The 27,266-nt window shown below is 47.0% G+C and overlaps 3 protein-coding genes and 1 long non-coding RNA gene across 7 annotated transcripts in view; 1 reads left to right on the top strand and 3 right to left on the bottom strand.

Annotated features, from left to right (window-relative positions):
- Nucleotides 1-1,987, bottom strand: part of ULK2 (unc-51 like autophagy activating kinase 2) — a 43,174-nt gene extending 41,187 nt beyond the window's left edge. Inside the window, exons 1-2 of the mRNA XM_058854412.1 lie at nt 1,927-1,987; nt 1,402-1,472 (exon numbers count right to left, since the gene is read on the bottom strand). Of these exons, the coding sequence (XP_058710395.1) occupies nt 1,402-1,449 (48 nt within the window). The 5' untranslated portion in view covers nt 1,450-1,472; nt 1,927-1,987. The remainder of the gene's footprint in view (nt 1-1,401; nt 1,473-1,926) is intronic.
- NLE1 (notchless homolog 1) lies at nt 975-8,791 on the bottom strand. The gene is made up of 13 exons (XM_058854418.1): nt 8,309-8,791; nt 7,892-8,038; nt 7,591-7,808; nt 7,426-7,505; nt 7,096-7,172; nt 5,844-5,941; nt 4,332-4,524; nt 3,756-3,891; nt 3,442-3,488; nt 3,118-3,320; nt 2,083-2,242; nt 1,927-1,997; nt 975-1,472 (listed from the first exon to the last, which is right to left on the bottom strand). Exons 1-13 carry the CDS (start codon nt 8,315-8,317, stop codon nt 1,460-1,462), a joined length of 1,452 nt encoding a protein of 483 aa, XP_058710401.1. The 5' UTR covers nt 8,318-8,791; the 3' UTR covers nt 975-1,459.
- Nucleotides 7,389-20,020, top strand: LOC131587008 (uncharacterized). Its single transcript, XR_009279286.1, has 3 exons — nt 7,389-7,501; nt 7,644-7,826; nt 18,749-20,020. It is a non-coding gene; the product is annotated as an uncharacterized LOC131587008 (long non-coding RNA).
- Nucleotides 8,904-27,052, bottom strand: AKAP10 (A-kinase anchoring protein 10). 4 transcript variants are annotated; one of them, XM_058854415.1, is made up of 15 exons: nt 26,700-27,052; nt 23,093-23,140; nt 20,849-21,031; nt 20,027-20,566; nt 18,538-18,636; nt 18,021-18,105; nt 17,568-17,691; nt 16,365-16,501; nt 15,265-15,409; nt 14,388-14,561; nt 12,940-13,049; nt 12,514-12,596; nt 11,924-11,976; nt 11,240-11,335; nt 8,904-10,208 (listed from the first exon to the last, which is right to left on the bottom strand). In XM_058854415.1, exons 1-15 carry the CDS (start codon nt 26,857-26,859, stop codon nt 10,203-10,205), a joined length of 2,043 nt encoding a protein of 680 aa, XP_058710398.1. In that variant the 5' UTR covers nt 26,860-27,052; the 3' UTR covers nt 8,904-10,202. The 4 variants fall into 4 exon arrangements, with proteins under 4 accessions (XP_058710398.1, XP_058710396.1, XP_058710397.1 ...); XM_058854413.1 differs by lacking the exon at nt 8,904-10,208 and having other exon boundaries at nt 11,002-11,335; XM_058854414.1 differs by lacking the exons at nt 8,904-10,208; nt 23,093-23,140 and having other exon boundaries at nt 11,002-11,335.
- Between the last annotated feature and the right edge of the window lie 214 nt (nt 27,053-27,266).

Below are 27,266 nucleotides of genomic sequence, written 5' to 3' on the forward strand. Positions count from 1 at the left end.
CTGAGCTCTTCCCAGAAGATCCCATAGAGATAGATCCTGCTGACTTGGCTGGCAGAAGGAGATACCAACAGCAACAGGAACCACAAATTGTCTTTGCAGTCATGTTAAAAATTTAACCCTTTGTTGCAGCCTTTGGCTCACCTGAACACTTGCAGACAAGCAAAAGGCCATTACTGCACAATCTTAATTCTCCAAAGCAATCCTGCCAGCAGGGATAAAGTCCTAAAATGCATCTTCTGCATCTGGGAAGCATCTGAGACTCAAACTCCTGTTGAGTTGTAGTAATCACTGCGTGTGAGGGCTATGGAGAATGTTTTGACCTTCATGCTAACTTGCTGCAACTAAATCTGACAGTAATTTCTGCTCCTTATTAATCATATCTTGATTTTCTCTGTTTCATAAGCATCCTGGAAATAAACACTTAGTCCAGATCTATTCACCACATGATGGCTGGAAACATTAATTGACTGATAAAAAGGCTCATAAGCAAACTTGCAAATACCCAGCTGACAGTGTGAATCCCTCTCACCCACTGGGCAAGTAAATGCACTTGAGAAATTCCAGGAGCCAGCTCTGTGCAATGGAAGTATGGCCACTTTCTCTGTCTGTCCCAGCCCTGCTGTCAGCACATATCCAAGGCAAGGGACAAGTGCCATACAAAAATCCTGCTCCATTCTTCCCCTTCCCCACCCTATCCTTCCTTCCCTCTGAGCCAGTGGTGAATGGGAAATGGACACTTTCTCTCCTGCTCAGAGTCTCATTTCCCCATTCCCAAGAGCTGTTGAAACCTGAAAACTCAGCACAGCTCCAGCAGTCATTTGAAGCCCATGCCTGTTGCATGAACAGATTAGCAAAGGAGTTATCTGCTGTGGATGCAGAGGATCACTGGCAGACAATGCTCAGCACATCCCACGGGGAAGTGGGGCTGTGTGGAAAAACAAAACTTTACTGGAATAACGAGAAGCCCCAGGTCCTCATTCCCAGCAGATCTTTGTCCCAGACATGCAGCCAAGCACAATTCTGCAGTGTAATGTGCTGAATTTTACCGTTTTTCTCTCTCTCAAGGCCACACAAGGACAACCCTCTCTGTTCCCACTAAAACCCTCTTCTCCACAGGATTCTTCACAGAGCAAGAAAGGGCACGAGCAGTCTCCACCCTTTGCTTGCCCCTTTCAGGACCATGGCTACTGTGAGGCTAAAATTCCAATAAAAAGCCAGTTGAGATGCAGGCAGATGAGATATCCCTCCTGTGATGTTCAGAGGAAATCATCCTGCAATGCACAGCTCTTAATAAGAACTAAAATTAAAATTTCCTTAAATAAATATAAGGAAAGAGCCCACGAGGGAGAGTTGCCAACGGGAACACAGAGCTGTGTTTGGGTCAATCTCTTCATCCATCACCTTGGAGATCTCCCAGGACTGTGCTGAGGGCAGGACCAGCGGCTCCATGTCACTGCTCCTATCGACGCCATCTGGAAAAGGAAAGAGCTGCTGTGTCCCTGTGGTGGGCCACCAGCTCTGCCACAGAGCCCAGAAGGCACCAGACAAGAGCAGCACCAAGGGGACCTGGGGTCAGTCAAATGGCAACCAGCTCCCAGGAATTTGTCTGCATAACTGGGAGAAGGAAGAAGGTCAGAAAGTAAGACCCGACCAGCTGGTGTAACTGTTTCTTCCCCTCTCCAGGAATCAAAATATCTGAGTCAAATTTCATCCTGACTGCTTGGCTGGAGGGGCTCTGCTTTTCTAGTTATCTCCCAGCAACAGTTCCTGCCCTGAGAGAGGTCAGGTCTCCAAGCTGGAATTTGACCTGGTGCTGTGCTCTCTGCAAGATCATGCCCTAACTACACAGGTCTCTGCAAGGGCACTGTGGCTCTGAGGGACACCTGGAGTAGCTGCAACACCCTCATGGACAAACAGGTTACTCACATCCGCAGGCACTTGTCCTTCCCTCCGCTCGCTACCCTCTGTCCGTCCGGGCTCCAATCTGCTGCATACACCTGGTGTGGTGGAAATGAGTCACCTCTGCTGGGAGGAGGGGTCCCTCCTGCCTCCCAAACATCTCAGCTCCACCAGGCAGCTCACCTCATCCGCATGGCCAGGCAGATCGATGGCCAGTTTCTTTGTCTTGGCATCCCAGACCTTGAGGGTGCTGTCGCTGCTGCCGCTCACCAGCAATCGGCTGTCGGCTGACCAGGCAATCTGGTACACGGCTGACACGTGGCCCCTCAGTGATGTCAGGTACCTGGGGACAAGGACAGGCTGTTAGAGCAGCAGGCTTTGTTCCAAACTTGCCCTTGCCTTCATGCTTCTTCTCCACCAGCACAGTCACAGGATGCCCGGCACACTCCAGGCAGTTCATTGCTAGACAGAGTCCATCCAAAAACCCTCCCAAGTGGGCTCAGAACCTTCTAGAGGATGCCTCTTCACCTCACCCCCTCTGCCAAGAAACCTTTGGCCAGCAGGCAACACTTCAGCCTCACTGCACAGGTGTGTCCTTCCCTCCCCAGCTGAGCAGCCCAGATTTAGGACCTTTAAAAACACTGACATGAAAGTCAAGCTCATGAGCATTAAGGGAGTACTGCTGCCTCCAAGAGCTCACCAGTACTGCAGCTGAAAGTTAAAAGCTGGATTACAGGAGCATCCAAATACCAACAGCACTACTTGTAACTACAAGAATTTGCATCATCCAGAACAAGCTGTTCTCTGGCACAAGAACTGTTTAAACTGGGTCAGTCTCCAGTTCCCAACACACACGTCTTCAAGAGATCAGTGGAGTGGAACATCCCATCCCACCACAGCTGTGCCTGCCCTGGAGAACTGACCCTGCAGCAACAGGGTGTGCACACAGGTGCCAGGCAGTGCTGTGGCTGAGTCACAGTGGGACTGCACACACAGAGCCAAGCACAGACATCCCGACACAAGAAAAGCCAAACAAGAGACTTCTCGAGGGCAGAAAAAGGCAGAGGCAGCAGAGTGACTTTGTATGAGTTGAGGCTACAGAGATGCTGAACAAACCAGTGAGCTGCTGGCAGTGAACTGGGACCCAGCCCTGTGTGCCCTGAGCATTACACACAGACTCCAAAGCAGCACCGCCTCTAACAGAACAAACCAACTCACTTTCCTGTCCTACCATCCCAGAGCTTTATGGACTTGTCAAAGGAAGCACTGGCTATTATCCGGGTGTCTGGTGAGAACAGGACTTGGTTAATCAATGCCTGGTGGCCTGTCATTCTCTCCAGTGGCTTCTTGTCTTCTGCTGGTCTCCAAAGAAACAGGGTGAAATCATCTGACCCCGAGACGAGCCTTTCTGGTTCCTGGCCCTGAAAAAGGGATGAAAGAGCCCAGGTGTGGAGAGCTTGTGGAAGCACACCAGTGTTGGGGTGTCCACTGCTTTCACCAGTGACAGTGTAAGAAGTGACAGCAGGGACAAAAGGGACTTACCCGGACTTGGTTGTACCTCTGCAGTGCCCTGTCTTTGATTTCTGACACTGAAAAAGGGAAAAGGAGTGTGAAATAGATTGGCAATCCTTAGATGAAAAGAAACTTTGTAACCTTGTCATGCCAATTCAGTCCTGGCTCTGAGCAGGAACATTTGTGACTGCTCCATTTGCCAAAGGCAATTTGGGAGCAAAGCCTGGAAAAACAGAGTGACCTCCCCATTCCCCAGACTGCTCCACCCTGGCATGGGCAAGAAAAATCTTGACTTCCAGCATGACCAGTCCTCCCCCAGCCTCCAAGGCGTGTGCTGTACTCACAGGAACCTCTGACATCCTGGGGGTTGATGGTGGCCTCGGCTGGCTCGAAGGCTCCAGTGCGGAGAACATAGTCGGTGCTCAGGGCCATGGTGTTCACCCAGTGAGCATGGCCCTGCAGGGTGCGGCACAGGACCCCCTGGGGACAAAGCCACCCTCAGACAGTGACAGGACAGGCAGGACACAGCCAAGCTGCACAGCACCCACCAGACCCACCGGGCTGCAGGGAGCAACCCCAGACTTTCCAAACCTGCTTGCCCCAGCTGCAGGCAGGCTAAGCAGGGAAGACACAACACTGCTGAGCTTCAGGAATCAGCTTCCCTTGCACAACACCCATCACCTCAGGGTGATGCTCCAGGGAAGTTTCCAGCTTTTAGCCCCATTTAATGCTCTTAAGGATGAAACCATCACACAGCAGCTAGCCCTTGCAAATGGTGCCAAGCAACAGGTCTGACAGGTCAAGAAGATACAGCAGCTCTATTTTTCAGGGTACAAGCTGTGCCAGGAAGAGCAAACAAAGCTACCACACAGTGTGCCCAGCCCCCTTTGCCAGCAGCCCAAGGGCAGTTCCTCACTTACATCCTGGCTCCTCCAGACTTTGATGGTCCTGTCCTGGGAGGAGGAGTAGATCAAGCCATCGCCCCCCCACTTCACACAGGTCACTGACTGCGTGTGGCTTGTGAGGATTTTGTCACACCTGCCCATCAGCGTGTCCCAGATGCGGATGCTGCTGTCCTTGGAGGCACTGGCCAGGTAACGGCACTCCGGGTTTCTGGGCAAAGAGATCAAATCCATTTGTGCAGCTTGCCTGAGCTCCTTCCCCACCAGCCCCAGAGGATTCAAAGGTCCAGCAGGCAACAAAATGCAACTTTCCTTTGGCTTCATATCAGAGAGAGGCCAGACAGGTGCAGAGCACTGATCTACAGAGAACAAGGTCTCACAAGGCAGGGGAGAGGCAGATAAATGCTTCCTCCAAACCAACTCCTGGGCTGCACATTGGAGAAATCAATCCAGGGTAAACCTGGCATCTGAGGCCTTGGCAATGACCTTGTTTGCACAGCTTTAACCCACTGACTAATGAGGTCACCACAAACTGCCACCTTCCCTGGGCACAGGCTGGAGAGAGCCTTGGGCAGGGGATCAGCTATACACAGGGAGAACAGATCCCCAGCACTGGGAATGTGTTGGATGTTCCCCTGCCTCTGCCATGCTTCATCTCCAGCCTGTGGACAGAGTGCTGCTGTGTTGACAGGGCTGAAAGGAGCAATGTCTATCCATATGCATTGTGGCTCAGGGGGAAAACTGAACACATCTAGAAGCAGCTGGCCACAACCCTCTGTCCTTTGAACATCTTTACCACTCAGAATGGTGGCACCAGCAGTGAGGAAGAGCATAGCCCCTCCCATTGCACTGGAACTGGCTGCAGCCCTGGCAGGGTCATGTCTCTCCATTTCCTCATCCTCCTTACAATAATTTTTTTGCTAATCCAGTTAATTGTCTGCAAATAGCTGGAGCTTCCTACTGGCAAATTCAATTTGCAGGGTTCTGCTCTGAAGGGGCCCTTTTTCTTTTTTATTTATTTCTCTAACATCTTGGATTAATGGCTACAACTGTCCCACTCCACCCACCTCTTCCAGAGGGAGGTTTAGCTGATCGAAGGGATAAGGGGATTGTACAGTTAATCATCCCTCATGATAAACAAAAGAGATGACAGAGGCCAGCAGGATCAGGGGAGCAGAAAGGAGTGCTCTCCCCTTGGACACCACCAGGCCTCCCTGCTCCCACCTCAGCATTGCTGGAGCAGCACATCAGTGTTTGTCCAGCACCACAAAAGCAGTGTTTTCCACAGGCAGGAAAAGTTTTCCCAGGGGAAAAGAGACACAGCCTGGCAGTGATTCCCCAGCAACTCATGGGGACTGTGAGCAGCAGCTGGGACTCCTGGCTCCCGACTGCACACATTCTTCCCAGCTCACCTTGGGAGCTGTTCTACACAGGCTTTTTCCTGTAACAGGAGAAATGCAAACAGGAGCAATGCCCTTTGGGTCAGGCTGCTCTTTTCCATAGGAGGGCTGAGCTGGCCTCTTCACTTACATGTGGAGCGGTTCCCAGCACAGACATGTGATCCATTTGGAGTGGCCAGAGAGCACCCGGCCGATCTGGCTGCCAGTGGCTGGGTCCCAGAGAAAGATCTGTCCAAGAGAGGAAGCACAAGGGTTGCGTCAGGCCACAGACATCATGTGAATCCCAGAGACGTTGGAGCTCCATTTAGAAAGCAGAGGTGTCCTTGGGATCGTGTTTGCACACACAGCAGCAGCAGGGGATGGGGGCTGGATGCCTTTCCAAATCCCTGCAGCAATCAGCTGACACCCAAAAGAACGAGACAGGATTGTCCTCCTGTCTGCCTACAACGCTGCTGCTACAAAGTTATCTGACTCAACTCATAAAGGATACAGGCCCCCCAAAAGCCACCCCATGTCAGAAACTCAGTGAGTGTTTCCAGAGCACAATGAAAGCCACAGCATGCTAAACGCTGCCGATTATCGGATGCTGTGGGTGGGACACATGCTGGTTTTCTCTTGTTGATTTCTCTCTCTACATAAACGTTCATCTTAAGAGCCAAGGCATTAGTCATCTCCTACTTAAGAACCTGGGAGAAATAAGGAAAAGGAGGACAAGCAGCTCTCTGGGTTCAATTAGAGGCAGACCAGCACCAAACCATGGCTGAACCACCCTGGGCCAGGACATTTCCTTGGGATTGGCATCACAACCTTGGCAGCTCTGTGAGTCCCATCATTATTCCCAGACCATTCAGAGGTCAGAGAGAGCAACTGCCCCTCAGCACTCAGCTCCTGTTTAACCACATGCTCCTGCTTTCCCAGGCATTTCTGCACTTCAAACACTATTTTGCCCCACAGCGGGGGCTGAACTCCCTTCATGATCCTGCAAGATGGAATTTGGCTGTGTCTGTGTGGGAACACTGTGACCAGGCTGCTGCAGCACAGCTAGGACATGCTAACAGCAGCCCTGACCTGTCCTCACTCCAGACACCTCCCTTGTGATGGAGGCACCTGCCAATGACAACATCCAAAGCCTAGACTCTTTCCAGTATGGAGGGAAAAGCATCTGCCACGAGATAGCAGGACTCAGCAGCAAGAGCTCCCCTGGGTGACAATGTCAGAGCTGGCACAGAGATGTTTCTCGCAATACCATGACACATCCACAAAGCTCCTCTGGAGAATGGGAGTTGTGCTCCAAAAATGGGATACACCCCTCACACCCCTGAAGAAACAAGCCTTTCACCCCTAACTCCCCCCAGCCCCATGCTGAGGGAGCCCACGCGTACCTGGCTGTTCTTGCAGCCCGAGGCCAGTTTCTTCCCATCAGGTGACCAAGCAATGCTGAGCACCCAGTGCCGGTGACCTGGCAGAGAGAGCATGAGTGGCTGTGAGTAGTGAGCTGTGACTGTCCCTGGTGTCCCAGCATGAAGCCACTCTGTGCTCCTCCTGGCCAGCCCCTCTGTTTCCACTTTACCAGAGAGCTATTTCCTCCCCAAGCTGCAGTCCCAGCCTGCACAGCTCAAACAGCATCGGGCTCTGCTTGTCCCCCAAGGTAGACAGGGGGTCCATGAGGGAGGGGGTCACAAGTTGCCCTCCTGGCACATCCCAGCACCCACCTTTGGCCGTGAACTGCGGCGTTTCCGTGCTGAGGTCCCAGAAGCGGACAGTGGTGTCTCCAGAGCCGCTTGCCAGGTACCTGGGAGAGGAGGAACAACTCAGTACAGTGTCCCCATGACAAGACAAGGGCACCCTGACGCCCGCCTGCAGCCAGACCCTCGTACTTTCCCGTAGGGCTGAAAGCCACGGAGATGACGGCCTCGGTGTGTCCCTCCAGGGAGCTTGTGCAGCGTGTCACCGCCCGCACCCTGAACACCGCCTGCGGCTGGTAGATGATGTCCAGGACCTTCTCTGTCTCCACGCTCTGCCCTGCCAGGGTCTTCTCCAGTGACGCCACGATCTCGGCATCGTGGACGAAGAAGGCCAGAGGCACCGGCTCGTCCTGCGGGAGACAGGGCAGGTGAGGTAGCGAGGGGCGGAGCCGGGTCGGGCTGGGGGTGCCGGGGAGCTCGGGAGGGGTCTCACCTTCTGTAGGAGGGCGTTGCAGACCAGCTGCAGCTTGTCCGGAGTGATGGTGACCGGGACGTCGAAGGGGGAGCCCAGGCACTCCCCTGCCTCATCGCGGAACTGGATCAGGAGCCGCTGCACATCCTCCTCGTCCGGCGACATGTTCTGCGGGATAGCGGGTTCAGCACCGAGAGTCCCACCGGGCAGCGGGCACAGCCGCCCAGCCCGGCAGCGACACCCGCCCGGGGAAAAGGAACCTCTTCAGAGGGGACCCCGCGTAGGACCCGTGGGAAGGAGAAACCCCCGCACTGAGCAGGAGCTGCACGGGGGAGCCCCAGGAGAGGGCGAGAAGACCCCGGAGCGCCGCAGCAGCTTCCAGGTGCTCCCGGTCCCGGTCCCGGTCCCGATCCCAATCCCGGTCCCGATCCCGCTCACCGCGGCCATGTGCGCGCGCGCCCCACGTGGGCCGGAAGCGGCGGGAGCGCCCGAGCGCGGCGCTGCTGCCCCCTGGCGGCCGGCGGGGAGCGCCGCGCTCGCTCCAGGGCCGCGGGTTCGAGGCCCCGCAGGGACAACTCCCGAGGGCCCCACGCGCACGGAGCTCACCGCGGTTCTAAAACCTCAGGGATTTGATGCCAAAACCACTCAAGATAGACCGAGCCTCTCACATTCAGTCCGGCCCAAGGGTTAAGGAAACGCAGCCCTGAGCAATGTGCATACCCAAATCTGGGATTTGTAATCCCCAAACGCCCAGGATTAGTCGGGATCCTGCCCATGGGGGAAACTGGCAGGGGTGCACGAGTTTAGTGTGGTTCAATACTTCAGGACCAACCCCTGCCCCTTTAAACCTTTTCCAGCCCAACTTCTGCCAAGTCCTGTGATTGAACACCTTATTTTTAAATAAGAATTACTCTAATTTACCACACCGCCATTAACATAATCCATTAAGAAATGTGGGCAAAATTACCCCTAAAACTCACATAAAAAACATCCCATGTAACTTCAAACCCCATGAAAACAGAAAAATCAACACAAATTTTAATACTTATATATTTTAAATCAAAACACAATTAAATATAGTATGTTTTAAGTACATGAATGCTTGGGTATGAGAGAAATAAGAGGTGGTACATAGTACCAAAAACCTATACACAGCCTTTTTGCTTTTTCATAACAATACAGTGTGTCTCTATACAATCAAATATTGCAACAGAATGACACTTTCTAGTCAATCAAGATATTCTGAACATTGGAAATGATTTGAGTTCTTCACATAGTGATTTCTTTGCACGAGTTTGAGGAAAAAAGCATTCATTCGAGTAAAAAAAGAAAAAAAGACCCCAAATAAAAGTGTCATATACTAAAAATGCAGCAGTAACATAATGGTGAGACACTGAGTACTTCTGGTACCCTGCAAAATCAATTTGCTGGGGAAAAAAAAGAGAGGTGCTGTGTAACATGGTAAGTGTTGACAGTGTCAGGAAGAAGGCCAGAGGGCGTTAAAAATCGTTTTTCTTTGTAAACCAAACATCTGGAATTAGATACTACGCTGGGTGGAGGACAACAAGCGATGGAGAATGGCAGCAATTCTTTTTTTCATTGCTCATGGGATGGTGAGGACAGGAAGTGGAGCAGTCTGCAGGGTCCAACCTGCTCGGAAGGTGAGAGTAGAGGGGCTGCAGGACCAGCCTTGGATCTGCTCTGTGGTAGAAGCAGGGGAGGTGTGGGTGTGGGTGTGTGTGTGCAGGTGTAGGAGCTCAACAAGGAGGAGTTCCTGACCCTTCTACACTGCCTTTAAAGTTAATGCAGTTATGAAGTAAAATACATTTATCTTACAGGTGAATACTCATCTATTTCAAGTAATGGAAAATGAAACTTAGAACTTTCAGGTCATTCACTGCCAATGGATTCGCCTCACAGCCCTTCCAATTCTGTGTTTAAAAACTACAAGCAGTAGAACTAGAAACTACACCACAACCTTCCCCTTTGTTGTGGCCTCTGTGTCCCATTCCAGATATTTTGCTTAAAAGTCTTTTTTGGAGACAGGTCAAGTATTTGTGAAGTTGATCACAGTTTCTTGTAAACTGCATCTTCATCTCAGAACCATCATTACTGTGAATGCCACATGCTCCAGGGAAAAGTGTTTCTTCACTCTCTGCAGTGGAGGTCCAGGATTGCTTCTTTTTCATTCTTCCTTAGAAATGAGGGAGATTCCAGTGGTTGGAGTAACAGTGCTTTGTTTTTATTGGCTGTGTTAAAGAATCCACCAATAGAGAAAGTTCACTCATTCTCAAAGTGGAAAACCAGATTTTCTGTCCTGGAGTTTCTAAAATCATAGCTGGAAAAGGGAAAAATAGTTCATTTTACCCTAAAACATGCAAGATAATTGCTCAATAGAAAGATGTTTTGTGTTTAAAAACATTGAAGCTAGGTTTGTTTGAGTTTGGGGAAGAAAAAACCGCAAAACCTAATCCAAATACACTCAACCTTTTGATTACTTGCTTAATTGAATCCAGAGCATCTGCAGCCATTCGAGATTTCTAAATACTGTGCTGAGTGACCTTTTCATGCAGGCAGACTGGAGTTGTATCATTTGCAGACAAGCTATTAAGTGAAATCGTTATACAAGTCACTTAAATGTTACTGCTCTATTAGAAAGAAAACACTCACACAATGAATCTATGGATCCACCATTTGGATCAAATAACTGGGCTTTGGGTACATGTTTACCTTCAAGAACTGAACATAATTCAAGTTAATTTTTAGAAACTCACATGCCCGAAAGTCAGAAGTACCAGACATTAATTTGGTAACTTGCTGTCACCAATATTTCACAAAATCCAACTGCTACCTCAGAACGGGTGTTTTTAGACAGAGAGCACCTGGGCTGTATAACAACACAGCCACTAACCAAACCTATGGACAGGGTTACTGTGTGTTTTTGAAGTCTGGAGACAGAACTGCATAAATGAGAGCACCCAGTGAGACAAATTCACAGCTGTTGAGTTTTACTGACACTTCAAGCAGAAATACCACTACTGACTAAGAGGACATAGCAAGTGTGAGCTCAAGTAAGGAATTACACTTCATCCTGCAGCACAGATCACCCTTTTAACTAATTAGGTAGTTTGTAGACTCAAACTAAGTTTAATGCTTGCACAGGAGAACCACCACAGGCATCTGTTAAGAAATTCCTACATCACACGTAGGCTGAAACACTTCCAACCTTTGTTTTTTCCTCTAATGCTCTGCTGGTTTGAAAATTTACCAGCGTGGGTTTCAGCCACAGGAGGAAGGCAAGTGAGAGCTCTGCTCCTCCCACAGCCTGGCTGGAGCCAGATGAAGACAGGAGCCTGTCCACCCCCCTACCTTGGTGACCTTCTCCAAAGGCTGCTCACACTGCGCCTGCTGCATGACGTCGTTGACAATCATCTTCGCTATCCTCCAAGCCATCTCTTCTTGAGCCTGAAAAACACAGCCAAAAACATAGATAGCTTCAGGTTCTTAAAAGAAAAACACAGTGCTCTCAGCACAGCCTTGGAATCAAGGTAAACTTCACAACTCCATAACCTGTATAAACATATCCTCTCTCAATGGAAATGCACCTTGCTTCCAAGTAGTGTTAACTTCAATTATTGTACTTAAGGCTTGATGTAGTGTCCAAGAGAGTTAGTGGAGATTTTAGAATTATCTCTTGGGGATTTGTCCAAGCCCCTCAGAGGGGGAAAAATGCAGCCTGGAATCCATGTGAAGTGGTCACTTCACCATAAAAAAAATCAAACAGCACTTCTTACACTCCAACTTGCAGGTATATAAAACCACAGTAAGAAAAACCTGACTGCAAGCACACACTTAATTAGTTCAACCAGCAAATACTGGAGAAGAGCAAACTAGTTTCACACATACATGCAATCAAATTATATTTAGCACACAGAGTCTCCCTGTTCTTGGTGCAGCAAAAAGATACTCAGAGATAACAGCCAGGATTAAGAATATCAATACTTTATTTCTCTGAAGTGTAAAGTTACAAGAAAAACATGAAAGGGGACACACCTCATCTGTATTTCCTTGAACCCATTTCTTCATTGCTTGTGAAAACATGGACCCTGGTTGAGATAAAAACAGCAAGCAAGGTATGTCAGCAAAGTGAGGTACAAGGCTGATTCCTGTCATCCTTCTGAAGGGTTTGCTCTGCTGGCATTCAGGACATGGAGGAGTGGCAGGAAAGAAGGGACTGCCTGGAGCCATGTGGACACCGAGCCTTTCCCAGAGCTGAAAAGCAGCACCAGCAGCAGGTTCCAGCCTGGGTGGGAAGCGTGTGGAGAGCTGCAGTTCTTTTTCATCTCAAGACCAAAGCTTTGATCACCAGCTCAGCTGCTGACGCTTCCATCCCTGCCAGGTTCCATCGAGCTCCAACTCCCACAGGCTGCTCGTGCTCCACAGAGTCCAGCTGGACCAGAAAAGCAGAATTTGGAAAGGAAACTGGGCCAGAGATGGGTTTTTCCTCAGTATAGGCCAATCCCCCACAGCATCTCTATTTGGCTTAAAACAGATCTGGAAAGAGTCAAACACTTTGTCTATCTTAATTCCAGCAGGGAAGAGAACAGATGTTTACAGAAATGGAAAGAAAGAGCAAAGCAAACCTTTTGATTTTTTGACATCAGGCTCTGGTTCAGATTCTCTGATGAATTGCCCCAGGTCACTGACTCTTCCAAACGTCATCTTCCTGAGGAGAGGAGAGAAGAACCATGTGGGTGATCAAAAGAATCCTGGCATTATGGAAAGCTGTATTTGGCTATATACTTGGCTATATTTTGGAATCAAATAGGAACAATAACTAAGAGGAAGAGAAAAACCAATTAGAAATATTTTCCTGGCTGCCATTTTGGTCAAAGAAACATTCATTGGATGTTAAATCACACTATTGAAATAAATTTAGTGTCAAATATTAAGAGATGGACTAAGATCTTGCATTTAGGGCTACTCTCCATGCAGGAGGACACAGCAAAAATGAAACAGAGGTGAAACATGTAACCAGAAAGGAAACAGTACACTGAAATGAACCTTACCCTGCATATGTTCGTTGATACAAAGACTCTGGATCCAGACTTGCAGCATCTACAATTATTGCTTCATCAAAATTTTTCAGGATTTTAACATTAGCCTTTTTGACATTGGACTACAAATAAAAATTCTAAGTATTAGTGCCCAATGCAGACAACTACCAGCCTCTTAACAAAACTTTCTCTAAGCAAGAGTATAAAAGAATTAGTGTGTCTACGCAGCCTTGAATTCCCAACTCATAGGACATTGTTTTTAGCAGAGGATGATAAAGTTCTGTGGACAGAGCCCAAGACACAAAGCCCAGGTCAGCACACGCTGCTCTCTGATCATTATCAGCTCCACAGATTAGTGCGTGCTTGAAAATCATTTGGTGTGAGTCTGGAGCATCCCTCTCCTGCTCTTGGTAAGCAATTCCCAAACATAGATGCCTCCCCCATGCACAGAGAACAAACATTTATCTTCTGGCCTGGAGTATTTATATAAAATGATGAAAAAAAAAGCCAAGGAAACATCAGAGCAACAGCAGGGAGGGCACAACACACAGCGATCCATTATCGCCTCAGCACGGAACAGAAACACCGATGGCAGCTCCTTTCCTGCTGCTCTTTATGCAAAAATATGCAGAGACCCAGAGATTCTCCTATTCAGACAAGCAGGAATGCACACCACAGAAAGCAGCACCTCATTTCCTAAATTGCCCAGCCAATTACCAGCAGTTCCTCCTGCTCAGAGGATCAAGCAGCAGGAGGCTTCAAGAACATAGATTTTATTTCCCACTTCACAGCTAGGGAAGGAATATTCCCTCCCTGCAAATTAGGAGTTTTAAAAATAGTACAAGCAGGTAATACAGCTTCCAAGTGGCTGGAAAGCCAGGACATGACTAACAATGATGTGGGTACTGGATTTGAAGCTCAGGGTAGCCCTACAGAGTTCAATAAAAGCAGCTCTCGCTTGACTCTTCTGCTCTCAGCTGGGCTTGCAGTTTCCAAGCTGTCCTGTTCTGTGTTCAACCAGATTGATGCCTTCAGCCCTGGAAATGAGTTTACTCATTTCAGGACAGAAGATTTGGCACTTTAGAAGAACTGAGCACACAAAGCTCATATGTTTATATTTAAATTTGATGGCATATTCACAAGTGTCAATTTTCACCTGAAGCTCTAACAATGGTATTGACAAAATAATATTATTTCTAATAACAAGCATTCTTAGATATTTTGGCATCATGAGAAAGTCTTCAGTAATAGCAGTAGCTTAATAAAGACATCCACTGATGTAAAGAAGTAACAGCAGCACAAGGCTTTGGGTACAACAAATATCAGAGACACTTCTGACGAACTGAGCTGCAGGTAGATTAAACACATCCTAACACAACACAGGTTTTAAATGAAAGTGGAATGGTGTTTCCTTACAGGGTAAAAGCTTGGATATTGACACAGAAAACCCAAATTGGTACCTGGGAGGCAGAGCCATCCATGCTCCCTATGGAATCACTGTCAGGAGAGCTGCCAGGGCCATGAATACTCAGTGCAATGTTCCCTCCTGGGAATTCATCTCCTCGTACTGAATGGATGAGGTCATTCAAGTATTTGTAGTAAAGGTTGCTGGACAAGAAACCAGGTAGGAAAACCTGAGAGACACAAAGTCATCTTTAATCAAGGCTGGTCTGCATAGTTAGAGAAAGAGCACACAAACATCTCAGTCCTTGTGTAGATGGAACACAAGTGAAAGCATCCATGCATGGAATTACTGTGGATTAGCAACTGCCTTGTTTTAAAACTTAATCCTACTGTAAAACAAACAAACCCAACTGCCTATTAATCAAATACCCCAGTAACTGGAACTGAAGTTCAGGGTTCTTTTTCCCTTCTAGAAAGTTAAGCTTGACAGCCCAACTGGCTTTACAATTATTCTGTTTCACTGTTCACAATTCTCTGCAGCTTCTGAATCAAATCATCCATTTCTGGTATCTGGGTATCCCAGAGTTACATTATTAACCACAGCACTTCTATTAGACTTGCAAACAACTCCTACAAAGAGGAAGGAAAATTTTCTAAAGATATAAAATAAGCTGTTGATAGCAATTCACATGGGAGGAAATTCTGTTACTTCCATTAAACTGCAATAATCACCCAAGACAAACATTTCACAGAGCATTAACAGCAGCCAGTGGGTGGTATCTTCAAATCGGGCTGGGGAAAAGAGTCTGGCAGATTTTCCTGAAGCTGTTCTATTATCCAGCTAAACAGGAAGTCAGTAAAGGAACAGGACAAATCAGGAATCTCCACATCACCTTCACTAAGTGTGAACCCCACTCTGAAGAAGGATCTCACCGTCTCCATGGTTGTCCACGCCTGCCTTAAGGGAGTGGTGAAGCAGCTGGGGAGAGGCCCCCCCTCCCTGCAGATGTTGGATTCAATCTCCAGCCTCACAGAGTCATCAAACCCCAGAGGATGTGTGGCCTGCAGGGAGAAGTACCTGGGGCAGGGCACAGAAACAACAAAAACAGGATTTGCAAACCTCTGAAGGTGCTCAGTGCCCACCTGTCCCCCAGACACTGCAAAAACCTGCACACACCTGGTCCCCACCGACTACAGGTGAGACATCCCTCCCCAATCCCCCCAGAAATGGTTCTGAGAGCCCTGCCCTGAAACACAGATCAAAAACAGAGAATGGAAGACAGGAATGTAGGATCACAGGAATGGAGCAGGAAACACCCAGAACTCCAAAGCAGCATTGCCTCTACTGCTCACATCCTTACAAATGGAGTTAAAGTTTGGAGGAATAACTGATGAAACTCTGAGTGAAGCATTTGCTTCCTCTCTAATCATTATTTCCTCCTTGGCTAATAACTCAGTGAGGTTAAGCTCACACTTAAGCTTAAGAACAAACATATCCTGGAAGCAGTTGTGCTGTCTGTCTCCCAGCTGTCTTATTGCTAAAGTGAAGCACAAAGCACAGGAACAAAGTTCATCTCCTGACAGTCTGATATTAAAAAGGATCTGATTGCTTCCTTAAAAAAAGGAAATACTTCACAATACTAAGAACAAGCACTAGTTGGCTTTTATTGCATGTGAGAACAGTTTCTACAGCCTACTTTTAACAGTACCTGAACATCAAGGTTTTTCTGCAGTGCTATTAGGCTTAAACCCCTTCCATTTTTACACATCAACCAATCACCTTTGATATTTCCCTACCAAACAAACTCAAGCAATCAAGTCCTGAAAATCCTGAATTATGTTTAAGAATGGAATCCTTGTAAGGATTTCTCCCCATGTATATCAAAAAATTTGAAAAGTTCATGTGTGCAAACACATCAAAAGCCACCTTGACAAAATGCACCTCAGCAGAGGAGCACAACAGTGCAGAGAAGTTCCTTTTGCACAACACAAAACCACAAATAAAGAAACAAAAGATTGTTGAACTCTCTCACTTGTCATACAAAATCATGGCATCATTCTGTGCTTCTTGCCCATCGTACTGGCCTTTTTTGGCAGCAAGCTGAGACTGGAAATTATCTGCTGCCAACCAGAACTGCAATACATTAACTGCATCTTCCTTCTCCATGTACTGGAAGGGAAATCAGAAAAAGAAGAGATTAAAGAAGTTTTAGCAAGAAACTTTTAATAGTTTTTTAACTTCCTTCTTCCCATTTAGAACAAGAAACATAGGCCATATGTTAGTGATGCAAAATTGTCACCAAGACACAATATTTTGAATTTCTATTTCTGACAGATTTTGCTTGCTTGGAAGGAAAAAAAAAAAAAAAGAAGAAAAAAAGAGAGAACTTCTGACATTTTTTTTTCTGTACTTATTTTCACACTTAAGTTTCCAAAAAACTATGTCTGTCCTAGGACAGGAAACACCATTTTCATGCTACATTTAGCTTACACTGAGCTCAGCACATTGTCTCAGCTTCCCAAGCTGCAGTTTCAAACTACATCAGCTTATCAGGCTATCAGGACAAGTATGTCAAGAGCTGATTCCTTAAAGGTGCAGAAGCTTGAAACTGAAATCTTTTATTTAACCTATCACATCACTAAAGGTGCCCTCTCCACATAGCACTGGTTATGATTTGTCATCTGTAATAACACTTGAAGCTTTTACAGTCACTACAATGTGAAGATCAAGAAGACAATGTCAAAGCTTCTACAAAGCAAAGAGACTCTGAGAAGCACTCACTAACTGGAGAGGAAATTAAAAATATTCATTCCACAACACAATGGATAAATCTGAACATTTGAATTAGTTCTACACAGGGACAGGAAAAAGTCCAGTGCATTTTCTCTCAGTAAAAATACACCTTGGGTTTTTATTATACTTAGGATCATAGAATTACAGAATTGTTTGGGTGGAATGGGACCTTAAAAATGATCCAGTCCCACACCCTGCCATGGGCAGGGACACCTTCCACTATATCCAAGGTTGCTCCAAGCCCCATCCAACCTGGCCTCGGACACTTCCAGGGATCCAGGGGCAGCCACAGCTGCTCTGGGCACCCTGTGCCAGGGCCTCCCCACCCTCACAGGGAAAAATTCCTTCCCAATATCCCACCTAAAGCCATCAAGGAATGAACAGATTTTTTTGTCATCTGCTGGAAAGGGATCTAAAAGCAAACCCAAATGTTGACACTCACCTCAGAGAAGTAGAACAGGGCTGACTCACAGAACAGAATGTCAGCCAGATACACAGTCCCACTGGTCAGCACCTCGATCTGGTATTTACAGAAATGGTGACTTCGCAAAAACTCACTAAAGTGCCTGCACAAAGACAGGGACAATCAGCTATCAGGGCCAGCAGCACCCAAGGCACCCTCAGAACCAATTAGGTCTTGCCCAGAACTCTGATACTTTTGGTTGGATAAAAGTAAAACAAGAAACAGGGCAGGTTTGTAAATGGCACAAGAGATAAAGAACACAACAGTGTGAACAGCCAAGTTCAGTAAGAATGGATTTGGAGGAGGGGATCTGAGCAATTTCAAATACAGAAGACAACAGAAAATTGCTGATATGGTTATGTCTCCATAAACATTTTTAACAGAACCTTTAGGACAAGAGACACAAGAACCCAAACCACTGTATCAACTTACTCTTGTTCCATTGCACTGAACACTATGGACTGTGCAGTAACAAAGCAGTTTGGATCCACTTGGCCATCCTCCCCACAGATCTTTGCTGCAAAGAAAGACCAGGTTAATTTTCACATGGATTTGGCTGATGGAGCTGAAAGACACGAGCAAGGACTAGTTAATGAAAAATTGCAGTTCAAATCCACCAGAATCAGCTGGTTCTGACCGAGCAAAGAGCTTCCAAAGCTGGCCAAATAATAATATGGCAAAAGTATTTGATTGAGACTCATATCTGGATCCCCTACATAACGACCAAGAATTCTTTCCGAGATTTAAACAAAATCTCTGAAAGTTTTTATGAGGATATTCACAGCACTGCTGAAGGTCAGATCCAGTGATACTTGTAATCTCCTATCTTTTTACAGCTGCTTTTAAAATTCATAAAAGTAAAGACAAATACAAGTGTGTGACAAATTAGAGACACATTTTTATTGGGACAGAGCAGTTCTGAAATCAGGAAGCAGTTATTCATTCTTACCAACTATGTCATTTCTCATTGCTTCTGTAATAGGGATTGGTTTAGCAGCATCTGGAGAAATATATTTGGTAAAAGTACTAACTGCATCCCGTTCTATACCTGCAGGGAAGAAATACAGAATCAAACTTGGAATTCCTTGGTATCAATGAGAAACAAATGTTTTCTTTTCAGAAAAGTAGGTGTCTAATTCTCAGTGATGTTTCCATTGCAGGATATTCATATTCTGCTCCTGACCAGCTGCAGGGACTGCATGATCTCCAGCAAGGTCACAACAAACCCAGCATGGACCAAGATGGAATAAAACAACATACCTCCACATTTTCCCTACCACCACACAAGGCAGAACCCACTTCCTCAGCTGCACACCACAGTCCCAGAAGCAACACCTTTCAGGCAAGTAAATTCCCAGTTTTTAGCTCTCATCACAGAAAAATAATTTGCATTATATAGGAATTAGTAGGGAAAAAAGCATCTTAAAATGAGATGCCTCAAACAAATTGTGTTCTTTACACATCATCTTTTGAGATTTGTGACTCTGCTCTGGAAGAGAGAAAAAAATTACACTCAAATTCTTTTCTGATTTCTCAATAAGGACCCTATGTTTTCAAATTCTTTTTAGACATCAGAAAGCAGCACTGCTTTGATGACTAAAATATCATTTTCCTTGTTTAAGTGACTTTGGGGCTGAGGTTATGTATTGTGGAGGCACATGATAAATAACTACATGAGAAAGACAAACAGCAAGAGAAAGGGATGCAACATGAGGAAACAGTTGGGCAAACAAAAGGAACCAATATGAAGAAAGAAGTGTTTCCTTTTTGCCTGCAGACTTGCACAAATGAGGGAGGACTGAGTAGATGCAAAGTAGAGAAACATGTTACTGTGCATGTAGCTCACTACCAAAAGGAAATATTTTAATTTCATTCTTACTTCCAGCAGCCTCTGAAGAGGTGGAGTCCAAATGACAACAAATCAGTTACAAGGGGAGGAACTCTATCAAATAAATCCAAGAACAAAAGCAGTACATTCCACATATAAATCTCCACAAGTCTCTTGCAACCACTACTTATGTCTTTTTATGTAATACAGGATATTTACCGTCCATGGCAGGTTAATTATCAATTCTCAGCCCCACCATCCAAACTTTCTACAATTCTTTTAAGGTGGGATGAGATGGGTGAGGGAAGAACTGGAAATAGCAATGTTCACTTAATTTCTTATGATTACACATGGAAGAACAGAAGCAACCTATGCTCATTGAGTACACAATGATTTTGAAGTCTCTTCAGCAGCTTTTTTATTTTTAAACAAGTCAAACAATACACAGCTCAAACTGACCAGCAGCAAGTTAACATCAGCGATACATAAAACTTTCTTCCTTGCAACATCGCATCATGCTTGCTAAGAACCTGAGAACTGAGGCAGCTCCCTGCACAAAAATATTCCCCATTTCCCACCTTTTCAACCAAAGGGAACACACAGCACTTACTTTTCATGAGTTTTCCTGACAAGTCCTTTAGTGCAGAGGAGGGGCTGTTTCTATTTGATACTGAAAGCTTGGAAGATCCTTGCTGATCAGCTGGAAGAGAGTGAGTCCCTGTCTCTGGTTTCCTCAGAGCCAGAGCACTGGTGCTGTGGCTCTCCTGCCCCAGCAGCCCCACGTCGTTCTGGCAGCTGGCAGTTCTGTCGGGCTCAGGCCGGAGCAGCTGGGCTGTGCCAGAGCCCTCCAGCCTCTCCTCCAGCCACCCAGCAGGAGGAGAGGAGGCCAATTCCTGCTGTTTGGAGGGGGATACTGGCTCTGCCAGGGAGCTCTGCTTCACTGTGTTCAGGCTGTGCGCGCGGATGCGAGACCAGGTGGTAGAGTGGAAGCTCTCGGCCTCTAACCAGAATTTCACCAAGTGCTCCATCCTGCGCAGCTCCATGAACTGGATGAAGTAAGGGAGGGCTACACTGTCCTGCAGGACTTGTTCAAGAGTCTTGGAAAGGCTTGATTTGGTCTCTTGAGCCTGGTAGTTCAGACATGATCTGCCTAAAGGAAAACATGAAATGAAAGGGAATGAGCCCATCACGTACCACAGATGTGAGGGTCAGGTACAAATGTGTCCTGTAATGCAACTGTGAAGAGGCAATTCCAACATAATGACAAAGTAAAGGAATTGTCTGCTCCCTTCAAAACCCTCTGAGAGTAACACAGATACTACTGTAACAGCAGCCACACTTTTATTACCTATTTGTTTACCTGAAAACAAAGGGATGGTGAGTGCACCAGGAATACACAGAATAAAAAGAAAAGATATTATCATAGCCTTACCCAAGTCTCCAAAGTGAGCAGCTTCCATGTGACTTGGCTGCTTCTTGAGGGCAGCTGTGCGGCTGCTGGAGAAGGAGTCCATGTTGGCAGAGATGGCATTGATGGCCACATGGCTTGGTCCTGCAGCCTCCAGCAAGGCATGATTCCTAGTGCTTCTCTGAGGGGAATGTACTGGGATTGGAGCTGGAATCAAGACAGGAATTGTTAAAGCACAAGGACCCCAAGACTCTTCTAAGCATTGCCCGATGTTAAGTACCCCAAAATACACCAGAGAGTTTGCAAAAGTCAGTTTCATTAAAACCTCACTGAACCACTGTGTGTCATCTTTGGTCAAGGGGCTGATTAAAGACCACAAGTTTAGTAATTGCAAGAATAAACTCACTCCCACCCACCTCTGTTTTCCTTATTGAGCAGCAAATCAAGAGATGCCACGTCTAAGTTTATATATGAAATATTCCTGTGTCTTCCTGCTTCCTTGATAACCACTACTGCAACAACTTTATACTCTGCCAAGAATTTAGCTTAGTTCCAGTGCTCCTGCCAATCCATTTCCATGCCTTTTTGAAAGCTAAAATGTGTTAAAAAGTCCTGAACTACAAAGCCATCTGTGAGGTTTAATAAGAGCTATTTCTCAACAATACTTTTGTTGCTTCTGCTTGGTTGCAAGAGAAAAGAAAACAATAAGGAAATACCTCTGATGAAACCCAGGTTATACACTTAACCCCCTCTGGCTGTTTTAGGACACGAGTGGCTACTGGAACTCCAAAATAAAAAAAAATAAATAAGAACTTCCTCACACAAAATTCTGCTAATTGTTAATTGATGACAAAGCTGAAAAAAACCCCAAGCATGCTCACAGCAGATTCCAAAGCTCTGAGGAAGCTGTGTTAGATGAGGATGTCATGCAGGGATATCTTACACCTCTGACTGAAAAATAAAGCACATCAGACGAGCTGATTATCTCAGCACCTCCCAGGGATGTGTTCCGTCAAGGTGTCAGGCAACTTGGGCTTCATGACTTCCATGCTGCATCACTTTATTTTTATTCCCAATTTTATGACAGCAGTTGACAATTTCACACTTAGATGTCACACCACAGATACCTCAGAAGCAATGGAAACATTTCAATTACTGCCAAGTGTTTGTGCAGTTGCAGGATTGGACACGAAGACACCACTTGCTGCTTCTTACGAAGCCTCTGGATATTTCATACCAGCAGTAACGGAAAAAATACCTTTTTTCCAAGGCCAAGGGATGGCAGCAGTGGGAAAATTTGGTGGAGCTTACTTGTGTAGAGCCAGAGCCACACTCCTCATAATGCTACAGGCTTTTGTCAGTTAGATTTTAATTTAATTTTATATTATGGACATTTGAGGACAAAAATGTTCTACTCTCTCTATGGGCCAAGCAAAGGTGCTCTCTGCTGCAGCAGCTCACAAAGTGCAATACTATAAATTTTCAAGTTTATTTTTATTTTCAGGGTCAGCATACTGGTAGTTGCACTGAAAGGTGAGGAGTGGCTATGAAATAAGATGCAACTCACTGTTTCCTGCATTTGATTTGAAAGACAGACTACCAAGGTGAAAAAAGCCTGTCATTTTCTCTTGACGTGCAGATAACACATTACCAAGTACAGACTCAGGATTTTGTCTGAGGGTATAAAAGTAACAGATCAGATTCTGGCATTTACCTCACCTCTTTTCAATACTGCAAGAAAATCTGACAGAATAAGCAAACTTGTTTTTCTACAGTTTATAAATCTTTTCCACCAAGATCTTTTCTCCTTTCATATGAGATTTAGCAGCAAGACCTCTGCACCACACAAAGCAGCAGCAGAATGGCTCTTTCAGGATTTGGATCTTCAGCTTCACAAACCCCATCAAAGTTAAATCTGCAGCTTCTGCAAATCAGACAGTGAAGCTCCACTTTCCAAACTCCAAAGGACACTGCACCTGAGCAAGAAACTTCAGGAGCAATTTTTTGTGGTTAAGGAACAACCACCATGTGCAAGGTGACCAGACTGCCTGATCACTCTGAATTAAAGCTCACAGCTGACACAACTTAATAACCCTCTGCACCTACAGATTCAGCAAGATAAGGAGGAACCCAGAAACAGAATGAAGTTCTGGGTTTGATGCACAGGTCAGATCTGTGCTCAGGAGAAAGGAAATGATCCTGTTGGGCAAGATAAAAATGCTGGATGATGGCAGAGATCTGAATTTACAGACAAAAGTTTCATCTTACTTTTAATTGCTTTCACATCTGTGGTCTTTTCTTGTTCTTTGCCTTTCACTGTAAAATACAAAGGAAAATGTTAATGCTATTTTGAGCCACTAATGGCATTCATCTGAGAATGGACATAGAACTCCCAACATCAGCAAGCACCAGAGGCAAATGGAAACCCTAATTTTGTTAAAACCTATTTCTCATTTAAATTGCACATCTGTAACTGCCAGAGGCTTTCAAAGCTCTTCTGCAGACTTTTCAAAAGCAAAACGTTATCATCCATTAATTAAGTTTCATGAAATACCGTCTGTTAAATTTCCATGGAGAAAGATATTTGCTGTCCATAGATTAAAGCTACATTCAGGGTGACTTTGATAAACAGCATGAACTGGGAAGAGTGGGAAAGGTTTGTTTTAAGTGTAGAGTACTGGCAGGTGCTCTCTGTGAACCAAAAATCACCTAAAAACAACATCTCACTTGTGTTACAGAAAGAGCTGCACAACTCCCAACACTGAGGAGATGTGGGCTGGCTCTGGCTCCATGGAGCTGCTTCCATGCATATGATGGATACCACAGAAAAGCTCTGGAAACTCCCTGCAAACAGTTAATTCTCTCACAGATAGTCCTGCTTAATCATCATCATCAAACCTCGGGTGAGCAACTGATGGGGAGATAACACTGTAAAAAATTGTGATGGAAAAGCAATTTGAGAATTTATTTCTTTTTTACATATTACTATTTTATAAAGGAAGCTCCTAAAGGAAGTGAAGGAAGAGATCTGTTCAAAACAAAAATAAAGAAGCCCAAGCAGCACGTGAACAGGATGGCAGAGAAACAAATGCAGGGGTGATATTGGAGAATGTGATCTACCAGGGAGGCTGCTCCAGGCAAGGATTATTACTACAAATAGGTCATCCCTGAGCATGACTGTGGAGCCCTTCCTAAGGTAACCACAAGGCACAGCCCGGCACAATCCCACATTTACATCACAAAACACATAAAAAAAACCCTCACCCAAAGCCTTCCTATTCTGACCTAAGGATGTTAAATATTTTAAAGGAGAACTCTGCTCTCTGGTTACATAATTGCCCTGGCCCGGTGGCTGCAGCTCTGCCTGCCAGCCTCCCCTGTGAGCACAGACGCTGCAGGGCTGCAAACTGGCAGCTCAGGCTCGAACATTTCAGCTGCCAGTGAGCACATTCTGTGACAGAGGGGTTTAAGTGTCCAGTAAAAGAGGTGGATTCTCTCCACACTGACCTGCAGCCCGATACAGCTGCAAGCAAGGGAGAGTAACCAGCCTTTACATAACTGGAGCTGAGGACAGGAGAGAAATTGCTGAGGAACAGTGAGGCACTGAGGGAACCAAGCAACCTCTACGAACTCTCATCTTCCCCAAATCACTCCAATATTTCATCAAACCAGTTCCTAGCTATCAGCAGTAATTCCTGGGTTTCACACAAGAACCCTCCATAAGCCTATTTTCAGTTTAAATACCTCTGTTCCTCCTTTCCAAGCTACTCAGTTCCTCCCTAAATACCTACTTACTACTGGAAATACAAACTCCAGGGTCGTGTCCCAATCCTTTCCACACAGGCTGCTTCTGTCCCTAGCAGCTGAGCACAACCAAGTGACATCAGTAACAGGAAGGGACAAAATCAGCTCCGATCCAGGACAAGCCCAAATTTTAGAGACTGAAGTTTCACTACATGAATTCACTTTCACTTCCCCCAAAAAGCGGATGTTGTGTGGTGCCTGTGTGAAACCACAGAACAGGGACTAAGGGTGAGGTTTCCAGTGGCCAATCCCATTCCAAAGGGTGCCAAACCAGCACGTGACGTTCTGGAGTTTTAATCCACATCTTGAAATGCTCTGAACAAACTCAAAAAGCGTTCACGGTGTGTCAACAGCACACAAAAAACGAGGAGCTGCTGAGGCCAGCCAGGCTGTGGGACAGCACGTTATTCCCAAGATATCCCCAGGGATGAGCTGTTCCACTGCCAGCAGATTCATAACCTGCCCTCAAGTGCCCAGCTCACCTGTTATACTTTGATTTCTCAACCCATTATCTACCCTCACTGTGCCATACCTTTATTTTAAGGCCCAAGCTAAAAAAAACCACTTCACCCTTGGTTTTGATTTTTCTACAGGTGAGCTGCTTTATGATCCTTGCTATGGTTTAATTTAAAATTAATTTTAATTTTTACCCACTGCAATACCCTCTTAAACGACAGCTCACCCCAGGAACACTGGTGTTTGTAGGATTTTGGACTGCACCTGGCCAGTGTTTTATCCTAAGCCTTAATGTGCTGCTTTCCTCTCAGCTTCAGTTCATATCTTCTCTAAAAGCCAAATCTAAAAACAGAGATCACACAAAGTGGTGTTTTATGTACAGCCCAGATGAAAGGTTGCTTTTCTCCTCCCTTCACAGCGTCTCTCTCAGGCTTTTAGTGCTGATTTGCCTCTCTGACCAAAGATCCTTTAATCAAAGGAACACAGATCCTCAATTACGCTTGTCAGATAATCAGACCTTTCATGGCTTTCTCCCTGAGAAAGTTTCCACCCAAGCTGACCTTGTCCCTGTGATGCCACATCAGGATGGAACCTCAGCTCCACAATTCTCAATGAAGCAGCAGGAGCTCATTTTGAAGAGTTTATAACCACTATCAAAGTTTTATTCTGCAGCCCAACATTTATATATAAACACCTCAAAAGGGATCATAGCACTTTGCAAAGACCTCAGTGGCTTCCAGAATCTTCAGATCTGCTAATAAGAACAGTTCAGATTCATTTCTCCCACAGCTTCTGCACTAACCTTCCCAAAGAGTGACATTTTCAGTGCTGCTGCTTTGGCTGAGCAAGATCCAGAGGATGTGTGAGCCAAAAGCATCAACATCACCCCAGGTACCACGTTCTGGCTTCCCAGGATGTGCATTTTGCGTTCAGTAACCCAGAAAGTCTTTAGGTCTGCGCTGCATCAGAAAAATCAGTGGTTGCATTGCTCGAGCTACAGCATCACGAGGAAACAGAACTTTCCCAAGGGGCCTTTTCTCAAAGGTGCCACTTCCAACAAAATCCACCCAAACCACAACCGGGCGGGTTGAGAGGGCAGGGCCCTGCCTGCAGTACGAGCACAAAGTGCCTTCAAAACGCTGTGCTCCAAGAGAACACTTAAACTGCGCCCATTTGTGCTGCTGGAGTATTATAAATATTTCACGAGCCCTGAATTTCCCAGCTTGTGCTCCCTAACAAATCTATTACAGAATAAACTGCCACGGACTCCTTCAGCTTGCATGGAGAGCTCAGTGCGATGAGATCCTCTTTTCACTGAGATTTTCAGCCGCTGCTGTACATTCTCGGCCCATCATTATTTTTTACAGAATACGTCAGCGTTGTGAAAAATATCATCTGTAAAGGGCTCGGAGGCTCAAGCCCTGCACGAAGCGTGGGAGGTGCTACAGCCCCCTCTCGCCCCGGTCCCCGTCCGCAGCCGCCGGGAGCCGCGGGCAGCCCGGGGGCCGCACCCCGCGGCCGCTCACGGGAGAGCCCCGGCAGCGGCCGAGCCCCCCGAGCCCCGCCCGGCCCCGGCCCCCCAACCCCGCGGGAGGACCCGGGCACCGGCACTGACCGTCATTGGCGGGGAGGCCGCTCCTCAGGGCCCGCGTGTCCTCGCGGGGCCCGGTGGCGATGCCCGGAGGGGCAGGGCTGGGGCCCGGCATCCGCGCGGGGGACGAGCCCGGCGGCCGCCCGCCCACCGCCCCCCTACCTTTCCGCCTGAAAAAGGACATAGCGCCGGGGAGGGGGCGAGGCGGCCGCCGGGGCGGGGGAAGGCGGGAGGGAGGGAAGGCAGCGCGCCGGGTCCTATGAATGAGGCTGCTGCGCCCGCCCGCCGCCGCCGCCGCTCCCTCCGCCTCTTCCTCCCGCGGCGGCGCCCGCGGCCGCCATGTTGTCAACAACCGCCCCGCGCCCGCTTCCGGCAGCGCCGCCCGCACGGCACGGCGGGATGGCGCCGCACTCAACATGGCCGCCCCGGCGCCGCGGCCGCCGGCCAATGGGGGCCGGGAGGGGCCGCCATGTTGGGTGAGGGCAAGGAGTCCGCGGGGGACCGGGGGGGAGGGGGACTGGGGCGGCCATCTTTGATGAGGGCGAGGGGCGGCCTGAGGCGCCGGCCGCCATCGTGCCTGAAGGCACGGGT

This window comes from Poecile atricapillus, chromosome 21, assembly GCF_030490865.1.
Source record: "Poecile atricapillus isolate bPoeAtr1 chromosome 21, bPoeAtr1.hap1, whole genome shotgun sequence".
NCBI lineage: Eukaryota > Metazoa > Chordata > Aves > Passeriformes > Paridae > Poecile > Poecile atricapillus.

Bases quoted from the DNA above. Each gene is read 5' to 3' on its own strand.
- AKAP10 (XM_058854413.1), bottom strand. From the start codon at position 26,859: ATGTCCTTTTTCAGGCGGAAAGGTAGGGGGGCGGTGGGCGGGCGGCCG. The intron at 17,692-18,020 runs GTAAGTTGATAC...GTCTTTGTGCAG, and splicing joins TTCAGTGCAATGGAACAAGA to GCACTTTAGTGAGTTTTTGC. The intron at 14,562-15,264 runs GTGAGATCCTTC...TGTGTCTCTCAG, and splicing joins CGTGGACAACCATGGAGACG to GTTTTCCTACCTGGTTTCTT.
- NLE1 (XM_058854418.1), bottom strand. The intron at 7,809-7,891 runs GTGAGACCCCTC...TGTCTCCCGCAG, and splicing joins GCAACGCCCTCCTACAGAAG to GACGAGCCGGTGCCTCTGGC. The intron at 4,525-5,843 runs GTAAGTGAAGAG...CTCTTTGCCCAG, and splicing joins TGCTGGGAACCGCTCCACAT to AAACCCGGAGTGCCGTTACC.